The sequence below is a fragment of the Pan paniscus genome, chromosome 20 (genome assembly GCF_029289425.2).
Source record: "Pan paniscus chromosome 20, NHGRI_mPanPan1-v2.0_pri, whole genome shotgun sequence".
Classification (NCBI taxonomy): Eukaryota; Metazoa; Chordata; class Mammalia; order Primates; family Hominidae; genus Pan; species Pan paniscus.
In genome coordinates this window covers 56,921,617-56,932,056 of record NC_073269.2, presented here as the reverse complement: position 1 = coordinate 56,932,056, position 10,440 = coordinate 56,921,617, and the positions used below count along the sequence as shown (strand labels likewise).

General features: G+C 53.0%; 1 protein-coding gene across 1 annotated transcript; it reads right to left on the bottom strand.

The window, feature by feature from the left end:
• Nucleotides 1–1,087: 1,087 nt before the first annotated feature.
• Nucleotides 1,088–10,132, bottom strand: KLK3 (kallikrein related peptidase 3). The gene is made up of 8 exons (XM_063599702.1): nt 10,075–10,132; nt 9,940–9,990; nt 7,091–7,137; nt 5,945–6,015; nt 5,429–5,602; nt 3,538–3,824; nt 3,258–3,394; nt 1,088–1,880 (listed from the first exon to the last, which is right to left on the bottom strand). Exons 1-8 carry the CDS (start codon nt 10,130–10,132, stop codon nt 1,725–1,727), a joined length of 981 nt encoding a protein of 326 aa, XP_063455772.1. The 3' UTR covers nt 1,088–1,724.
• Nucleotides 10,133–10,440: the final 308 nt, after the last annotated feature.

Genomic DNA, 10,440 nt, shown 5'->3' with positions numbered 1-10,440 from the left:
GGGAAAGGCCCCCACCTGGCTATTTCCTTTATCGGTTGGGGCAGTCGCCCTCCACAGGTCCTCACCCTAATGGGTTTTATTCCCTGCCAGCTTGAAAAATTTGTAACAAGACCATCACATTCCCCCATGGGAACCAGAGTTCACCCTGCCCTCTTGTTACTACAAAGCCCACCTCCCACAGTCCTGGCTTCTTCAAGCCAATCCTGAGCGCAATTCCCATGTCATCCTGCCTGGTGTACAGTGTCCTCCTGCCCTAGGCTGTGAATCTCTGTGGCTGAGAAACTCTTGTCGAGCTCCTATCTCCAGTGCTATGTGTTGGGTGTTCAGACATCTTCATAACCTCAGGGTGGGAATTCTTCCAGCACCAATGATGTCAAGAGAAGACAAATAAACCAATCACTGTATCCCCTTTGAGTTCAGTGTCCTTCCTCAACCTTTCCCTATTTCTGAATTCCTCCCTCTTGGGATAGCCCCATGGTCCACTCGACCACAAGACAGAACCAGATCCCTAGGCGGTTTCCTCATCTTCTCCCTTTCCCTCACCCCTCTGTACAGTAAAAGGTTGACTCAGCAGCCCTGCACTGCTCAAAGCCTGAACGTTCCAAGTACAGGGCTCACCCTTGAATAACTCCTGGGAGATGACATTTAATCCCTTGGAACATTCGGCCCAAGTGCCTTGGTATACCTGGGGCCTTGGACCATGCCAGATGATTCATGCTAACAGTGCGATTCATGATGAATGCCCATTTTTGTACATCTGAGGCTCTAGGCCATGCTGTATCTGTTTGAACTCTTGGGAACCTCAGGTCTGAGAAGTTAAGGTCAGCTATTCCAGTACTCCATGCCTATCCTACAGACCCCCAATAAAAACTCTGGACACTAAGGCTCAGGTGAGCTTCCTTAGTTGGAAATACTTCATACACAAGGTCACACATCACTTCTGTGTGATTTAAGTGCTGTCCACAACACCCCACTGGGAGAAAACAACTGAAAGATTTTCCCTGTTTTCTTCACACCCCCACTTAGATGCCTGTTTCCTTTGCTGATTTCAGTGTGTCTCCTGTCAATGTAACAAACCAGAATAAACCACAGTATAACAGCTCTTTATTTCTGTGAGTTCTACTAGGAAATCATCAAATCTGAGGGTTGTCTGGAGGACTTCAATACACCTCCCCCCATAGTGAATCAGCTTCCAGGGGGTCCAGTCCCTCTCCTTACTTCATCCCCATCCCATCCCACAGGAAGACCCTCCCTCCTTGGCTCACAGCCTTCTCTAGGCTTCCCAGTGCCTCCAGGACAGAGTGGGTTATGTTTTCAGCTCCATCCTTGCTGTGAGTGTCTGGTGCGTTGTGCCTCCAGCTTCTGCTCAGTGCTTCATGGACAGTGTCCAGCACATGTCACTCTCCACTCTCTCAGTGTGGATCCCACCCCTCTTTCATCTCTGTACCCCACAAATAACACAGACACCCCATCCTATCTGTGTCCTCAAAGAAACTGAGTGAGATGTCTCCAGGCATGGCCAGTATTCCCCAGGACACAGAGAGGACAAAATTACACCATTTAAAAAACACTCTGGTCTACACCTGTGTCTGCTGATTTCTTTTCCTAGCAACCCTGGACCTCACACCTAAGGACAAAGGTCAGTAGAACTGGGGAGGCTTGAGTCTTGGCCTGGTCATTTCCAAGGTTCCAAGTTTACTACAATAGGGAGTTGATAGGGGTGCTCAGGGGTTGGCCACAATGGTGTCCTTGATCCACTTCCGGTAATGCACCACCTTGGTGTACAGGGAAGGCCTTTCGGGCAGGGCACATGGTTCACTGCCCCATGACGTGATACCTTGAAGCACACCATTACAGACAAGTGGGCCCCCAGAATCACCCTAAGGGTAAAAGCAGGGAGAGAGTGAGATAGGTCAGTCCCAGTTTCTGCCTGGGCAATCCTATCTTTCAGACCTGGACAGGCAGATAACAGATAGCAGTTCCCAGCTTTGGAAGAAGAGAGAAATGTCTCCAGAACTGACTTCCAGAAGAAGGTGGGCAGGGATTCCAACAGAGGGGTAGGGGCTCCAGTCCTGGCCGCTGGGGAAGGGACTTCAGGGTCCAGCTCCTGTGCAGAGGGGAGGGTCCACGAGGACAGTCCTTGTAGACAGGTCGGCGGGACAAGGGCCAGGACCATCTGCAGGATGCTGCCCCCGTGGCTCGTCACAGAGGCCACCTCTCCAGGACTACTCTCTGACTAGACACCTCCTCTCCAGGGCACTAGGGAGCCATGGAGGGCCATGGGCAGGGCTGGCATGGTCAGTTCGGTGATCAGAATGACCCACTGTGGGTAGGTGGAGAATGGAGTGGAGGGGAGAGACTGAGGGCCAGGAGCTTGTGAGGGAGGCTGGGTAAGGGCCCAGGTGGGGACAATGCCTGGAGCCACCCCCAGGTCAGCCCCATCATCACTCCCTCCACACCCCTGCTGCCCTCCCTCCCTGCAGTCTGATCCCATAGGGAGGCCAGCGGCAGTCTCTGGACACCTGAGCCAGGCCCTGTCCTGCTTCTGTCCAGCACCATCCACAGCTCCTGACTCCTCAGAGGAAAAGCAGTGTCCTCCTGTGGCCCAGGTGAGGCCCTGCAGGAGGGGTCCTTTCTTCCCTCTCGCACCCTGCCCCGATCCCTCACTCCAGCCAGGCAACCTCCTCTCTGCTCCTCACGCCCTCTAAGCCCCTCCTCCCAGGCCTGGCCAGATGCTGTTCCCTCTGCTCCCCCAGGTGCCGCAGGGCCCTCCCCTCCCCTGCGGCAGGTGTTTGCTCACTCCCACCTTCTGCAGGATGTCTCCTCCCAGTCACACTCCCCACCCCTTCTCCCTCCCCCAGAGCCCGATCACCTCCTGACACCCTCCAGCTTTTCTGTGTTGTGGTCCCTGTTCCTGCCTGTGCCCCTCACTGGCATGGGAGCTACAGAAGGGAGGGGCAGCTCTCTGTCTGTTCACTGCTATGTCCCAGGCTTTAGGGCAGTGCTGGGTGCATAGCAGGTGCCAAGTAACCGTGTGCTGAATGCAGGAACAGATGAGCTGTGCTGTAAGAATAACCTATTGCCTTGAGGGAGTCAAAGAAGAGGGAAGGAGGGAATGAGATGAGACACAGGGAGGTGGCATGGCTACAGCTGGGGAGCAGGGGAGGCAGACGCCTGGTTGGCTTCTAGACCCCAGCCCAGAATTAAGGTCCCCACTCACCTTTCCCCTCAAGATCTTGGGAGTAGGGATGACTCACCGAGCAGGTGCTTTTGCCCCCTGTCCAGTGTCCAGCACACAGCATGAACTTGGTCACCTTCTGAGGGTGAACTTGCGCACACACGTCATTGGAAATAACATGGAGGTCCACACACTGAAGTTTCTTTGGGGTCAAGACTACGGGCCAGGCAAAAACACTGTTGTGGGCTGGACCCCACCTGGTTCCTTGGCCCTCCTCCCTCAGACCCAGGAGTCCTGTCCCCTCCTCCCTCAGACCCAGGCATCTGGGCTCCCGGCTGCACCGTCTGGCCCAGGCATACACTCCTCTGGTTCGATGCTGCCCCAGCCTGAGGCGTAGCAGGTGGTCCCCAGTGCTGGCTCCTGGGTGGGCAGGTCCATGACCTTCACAGCATCCGTGATCTCGGCAGGCTCTGACAGGCGGAGCAGCATGAGGTCGTGGCTGGAGTCATCACCTGGCCTGAGGAATCGATTCTTCAGGAGGCTCATATCATAGAGCGGGTGTGGGAAGCTGTGGCTGACCTGAAATACCTGGCCTGTGTCTTCAGGATGAAACAGGCTGTGCCGACCCAGCAAGATCACGCTTTTGCTGGGGAGGAAGCAGACGCAGGAATGAGGAGCGAGGATGATAAGGAAAGAGAGAAGGGACAGAGGAGCAAGGAGGAGGCTCCAGACGAGAAAAAGAAACAGTGAGAAAAACACAGGGTTGGGGAAGACACAGTTCGGGCCAAAAATACAGACAACGAGTTGGGAAACAGCAGTGTGAGAGGGTGAAGGGCAGATACAGAAACTGAGAGAAACCAAGGGAAAAAGGAAGAGGGTAAAAGGACAGAGAGAATGAAAGGGCAGAGGGGAGAACAGTGACAAACAAGGTGAGCCGAAAATACACAGGATGAGAAAGAAAAGACAGAAACATAGAGAAATAGACATGGGCCAGAGAAAGAGAGAGAGAAGAACAAAACCAGGCAGAAAGTGAGAAACAGATGAATGAGAAAGGGAAGCAGGAAGTCAAAGGAAGAATGAGAACCAAGTAGAGAGGAATCCAGGGGATGATAGAGTGTGGGAGAGAAAAGGGAGACAGACTTTGGAGCTGAGTGGGGACCGCCGGGGAGGGGAGGCCTCAGAGTGGCTCAGCTGTAGATGCGGCTTTGGCGTGGGTTTCCAAGTGGGTAGGTAGCCTGGCCTGCAGGCCCAAGGTTGTATCCTCCACTTCCCTCCCCAGGGTCCTTTCCCCCATACCCTGCTTTCCTTCCCCCTTCTCCTTCCTCCTCCCTCAATTGCCCCTCCCAGCTCCAGCTGGAACCAGCCCTTCTCTGTGTCTCCCAAGAGTGGAGGGATGTCCTGGAGAAGGAATGGAGTGAGAGGGGCCCCCTCATACCCTCATACCCACACACATCAGGGATAAAACACTTCCTTTTCTTTTTTTTTTTGAGGCGGAGTCTCACTCTGTCACCCAGGCTGGAGTGCAGTGGCACGGTCTCGGCTCACTGCAACCTCCACCTCCCAGGTTCAAGCAATTCTCCTCCCTCAGCCTCCTGAGTAGCTGGGACTACAGGCATGCGCCACCATGCCTGGCTAATTTTTTGTATTTTTAGTAGAGATGGGGTTTCACCAGTTGGCCAGGCTGGTCTCGAACTCCTGACCTCAGGTGATCTACCCGCCTTGGCCTCCTAAAGTGCTGGGATTACAGGTGTGAGCCACCGTGCCCAGCCAAAGCCCTTCCTTTACTCAGGGTCCCCCCAGGCCCATCCCGTGCGTGTGTTCAGTAGGCAGAAGGCACAGGTGAGACAGAGACTGAGAGACAGAGCCTGGCAGAGAGATACAGGGTGAGACACACTGGCTAGAGAGGGACCAGAGAAGGACAGAGAGAGGGGGAGATATGGAGACTGAAGACAGAGAAGAGAGGGAGAGAGAGAACAAAATAGTCACACGGAGAGACACAACCGAAGCCAGATACCAAGAGACATAATGAAAGCGACACGAAGAGACATAGAGGGACACAGATGGAGACCCAGGCAGCCATGGGGAGGGTGGTCCCGCCCCAACCCTGCCTCCCCATGTGACCTGAACCAGAACTTTCCCTCTCTCCCCCAGTCCCAAGGCTCGCCTTAGAGGTTATGCTGGGGAAAATGCCCAGCTGTTATTCCTCTGGGACACAGACACCTGCTCCCCAGACCCCAGGCCCCTACTCACTTCCTGATGCAGTGGGCAGCTGTGAGGACCCACTGGGGGTGCACCAGAACACCGCCGCAGACTGCCCTGCCACGAGAGGCCACAAGCACCTGCCAGGGTTGGGAATGCTTCTCGCACTCCCAGCCTCCCACAATCCGAGACAGGATGAGGGGCACAGCACCTGCAGAGGGGGTGCTAGATCAGGGGGATCAGGGTTGACAGGAGGAACTGGGGGACTCGGATAGGAGACGGATTTAGGATGTGGGTTTGAAAAGACATGGGGGCAGAGAACCAAGGCTGGGAGTCCTGGGACATGGGCAGGGGGAGCTGGGAAAGGCTGGGAATTCTGTCAATCTTCCCTAGGTTTGCAGGTTAGTGGCTGGTGCTGGTGGAGAGGCTTCATGCTCTGGGAGCAGAGTTGAACCCAGGGATCAGGGTAGGAGACACAAGACAGCGCCCAGACCATATCTTGAGTCTGGGGATCGGGTCCTTTGTGGTGGTTTGGGGTCTTGGACTGGGAGAAGGGAAACTTGGTACAAGTTGTGGATTCTGAGGGGATAAGGGGTGCTAGGAACCAGGGATAACTGCCTTATGGCAAGGTTCAGTTGCTGGAAGAGGAAGGTTTTGGAAAGTTTAGGAAGTCCCAGGTTGAGAAAACAGTTCTGGCCTGAGTTGGTTTTGTTTTATTTGTTTTTCTTTTTGTTTTTAGGTTTTGAAAAGGATGCAGATTTGGGGAATCAGAGAGCTGGCAGTTGTGGCTAGGGATGCTCATGTTTTTCCTAAGGAAAATGTGGGCCACTGAATGAAGAGTCTGGGGCTAAGAGTCAGGGAATGAGGAGTTCTCAGAGTCCCATTGCCAGACTGAGGGACCCATTTGTTGTCTCAGGTCAGATAGCCTGGCTAGGAAGAAGGAGGTGTCTGGTTGGCATCTGGGTATCCTAGGGCAAGATTGGGAGGCCAAGCATCAAGGTCTCTGGCATAGGGTTGGACACTCACAGCTGAATGGGAAAATTCAGTAGACTGTGATAGGATTGAGGGGCTCAGGAGGTGGACCAGTGATAGGGTCCAAGGAACCAATGGCATTGAGAGAGGTCCTTGGAGGTTTTGAGCCCCACAAAGAGAAACATGGAGATGCCCAGGAACTTCCCCTTTAGTAAAGCAGCTGGGAGCAGGGAGTTGGCTGGGCAATGGGGAGAAAGTTCTGGGGTAGGTGGGAGGGAGTGGGGACCTGGTGTGGGAGTGAGGGCTGTTGCAATATGGAGGGGCTGGGGGTATGGGCTTGGAGTGGGGCTGGGAGAGACAGAAAAGAGCCCAGCTCCCTGTCTGGGCTGGGGTGCTGGGTGGGGGGGAAAGAGCCTCAGCTTGACAGTCAGGGCTGGCTCCCTCTCCTGCGTCCCCCCAACCATGGCCCCTCTCACCAATCCACGTCACGGACAGGGTGAGGAAGACAACCAGGACCCACATGGTGACACAGCTCTCCGGGTGCAGGTGGTAAGCTTGGGGCTGGGGAGCCTCCCCCAGGAGCCCTATAAAACCTTCATTCCCCAGGACTCCGCCCCTGCCCTTCTGGCACCCAGAGGCTGACCAAGGCCCTCCCCATGCTGCTGGAGGCTGGACAACCCCCTCCCACACCCAGAGCTGTGGAAGGGGAGGGAGAGCTAGCACTTGCTGTTCTGCAATTACTAGATCACCCTGGATGCACCAGGCCCTGTAGCTCATGGAGACTTCATCTAGGGGACAAAAGCAGAGGAGACAGGCCCAGGATGAAACAGAAACAGGGGGTGGGTATGATCCCCGATTCTTCATACAAAGCCTCACGTGCCTAGATCCTTTGCACTCCAAGACCCAGTGAGCCCTAAAACACCAGCACTCAGGGGATTGTGAGACTCCCTGATCCCTGCACCACTCTGAGCCCAGAAACTAGAACTTTTATTTCTCATGCTCCTGAAATAGATGTCTTGGCATTTAGTACTTTCTTTTCCTTGCACTCCCAACCCAGAATCCAGCTCCACAGATACATTGCTACTGTCATCATAAAAAGATCTTGTGGTCCACAGATCCTCTAGCCCAGAAATATGAGTCTCCCAAAGTTCCCTAGCATTTCAAAATCCAACGTGCAGCAAACAATGTGGAATTCCAATAACCCCCCACTCCTTGTTCTCCAGACCTGTGCACTCTATCTGTGCAACAGAGATGCCTGCTGACCTGCCCTCCCAGGTCAGAATCATCCTCATGCAAAATCCAATGCCCCTTCTCCAACAAAATATTTAGCGTTTAGGAGCCAGGTTTATGTACCTCAAGATTAAACGACAGGTCAGTCATGGTGGCTCACGCGTGTAATCCCAACACTTTCCGAAGCCAAGGTAGGAGGATCACTTGAAGCCAGGAGTTCAAGGCCAACCAGAGAAACAAAGCAAGATTCATCTCTACAAAAAAAAAAAATTTTTTTTTTTTGAGACAGAGTCTCACTCTGTCACCCAGGCTGGAGTGCAGTGGCGCAATCTCGGCTCACTGCAACCTCTGCCTTCTGGGTTCAAGTGATTCTCCTGCCTCAGCCTCCTGAGTAGCTGGGATTGCAGGTGCCTGCCACCACGCCTGGCTAATTTTTGTATTTTTAGTAGAGATGGGGTTTCACCGTGTTGGCCAGGCTGGTCTCAAACTCCTGACCTCATGATCCACCCATCTCAGCCTCCCATGGTGTTGGGATTACAGGCGTGAGCCACTGTGCCCGGCCCCCCAAAAAATTTAAAAATTACCTGGATATGGTGGTGGACCACTGTAGTCTTAGCTATTGGGAGACTGAAGCAGGAGAATCTCTTAAGGCCAGGAGTTCAAGGCTACAGTGAGCTGTGATCACGCCATTGAACTCCAGCCTGGGAAATAGAATGAGACCGAAACCTTGATTTAAAAAAAAAAAAAAAAGATTAAGGTGGCATGCAAAATCACAATTTGTAGTCCCAGAAGAGAATTGGGAACTCTTAAGAACCCTGGTACCTCCACTGTTAACTCCATAAGATTTCATCAATTTCCAAAAAGTTGGCTATTTCAGCTGTTCAATAAAACCAGAGTAGCTCACTTGATCCAGCCCGAGCTGTGTCTCAAGAATTTGACAAAAGTGGCTGGGCGCGGTGGCTGACGCCTGTAATCCCAGCACTTCGGGAGGCCGAGGCAGGTGGATCACGAGGTCAGGAGTTCGAGACCAGCCTGGCAAACATTGTTGAAACCCCATCTCTACTAAAAATACAAAAATTAGCTGGGCATGGTGCTGCACGCCTGTAATCCCAGCTACTCAGGAGGCTGAGGCAGGAGAATCACTTGAACCTGGGAGGCAGAGGTTGCAGTGAGCCGAGATTGCGCCACTGCACTCCAGCCTGGGCAACAGAGTGAGACTCTGTCTCAAAAAAAAAAAAAAAAAAAGAATTTGATAAAATCTTCCCCTGTTTCTAGTTGAGTGATCAGGTAAACTCCAAGCACAGTGAGGGAGACAGAAGTGGATATAGATAATCACAATTTAAGACCATCTTAGAGCTGGAATGGAAGGATATACTTAGCCAGCGGCCTGACCTCCCCCACACGTGAATTAAGGCTTCCCCGGATTCATCCTGGAAAGGAAGTTTGTCTCCACTCCAGTGAGAACCTCATGGATCCGGTGTCCCCAAGCATATCCTCAACTCATCCTCAACCAAAACCTGACCCAACCCAATTTAATACAAACCAATCCAACTGCATTATACACAGCCCCGACCCCATCAACCCAACTCAACTTAACCTAACAAGCCAACCCTTATGTCTTCCCCCATTGTCAACAAACTCATGAGTCCCCATCAAACAAAACTCATGGCCACTGTCAAATCTGACAGCTACTTCCACGTCTTCTACCTCCAAACTCAAACCCAGCTTCATCCCCAATTCAATCCCCATGGATTTCTGAGCCAACATCAAAACAAATCTATCTCCATCCCAAAGCCATGCCATCCCAAACCACCTCCACAGTGTCAATCCCAAACTCATCTGAAGCACAATTTTACCCCATCTCTAACCCAACTCCAATCTGATCCTCCATCCTAACTGGTCTTCATACTCCACTCTCAATCCTATACCCAGCACTTTATCTAACCAAAGAAAACCAAATACAACCACATCCCCGTTCTCAAGCCTGTCCATTGCCTCCTCCCCACCCATGATGATGCTCCCTTGGCTGTGACCTCACAGGAGTCCGTGCCTCCACCCCCTACTCCTGTACACACCATGGTGTTCATCAGGGCCCTGGGTAGTCCCTTTTACAAGATGTAGTGGAGATAAGGCTGATGCTGGCACAGTGCCTCATATCTGGGAGACTCACTTGGGAGAGCAGTGGACTTGGGGAAAACCCATAAGTTCAGGTCCCTGTGCCCTCCACCCAGAAGCCCTTGAGATTTCATGGATGGTGACATATGGCCATTCTCTAGCACTTTTGAGTCCTGGATCCCTATGATTCCAGGCTCCCTGTATGACACTAGGCCTCAGCCTGGCACCATGCAGGCCACTCGCACCAGAGGAGGATGTCGGCAGCTCTACGGTTGGCAGGTGGCTGGAGAGGCACGCTGCAGGGATAGTCACAGCAATATGACGTCATGGTGCTGGCCACGCCCTCAGAGTGTGGATGCTGGATGATGAGTGGATGATACCCAAGGCCTCTGGGGCATCTTTCATGCTCAGATTGTGCTTGCCCAGGGGCACCTTCATGGAGCTAGAAGGGCTGGTGATACCCTCAAGTGGAGTAAGGATTAGGTGGCAAGATGGAAGAATGGGCAACCCTCGATCCTCGGACTCTTGAGGAATCAAGAGATCCCATTACTATCACCCCAAACCCTGGACCTAATGGTTCCAGCCTCTGCCCTTCAGGGGCCAAAGAGCCTTAAGCCACAAATATACCCAGAACTCTACCCCTCAGGATTCCAGCACCTTCCTCCTGAGGATATGAGATTCTTAGGCCATTCCCACATCAGTACCTCGGGAGCTGGGACCTTACCAGTCTCCTCCCTCATTGACCT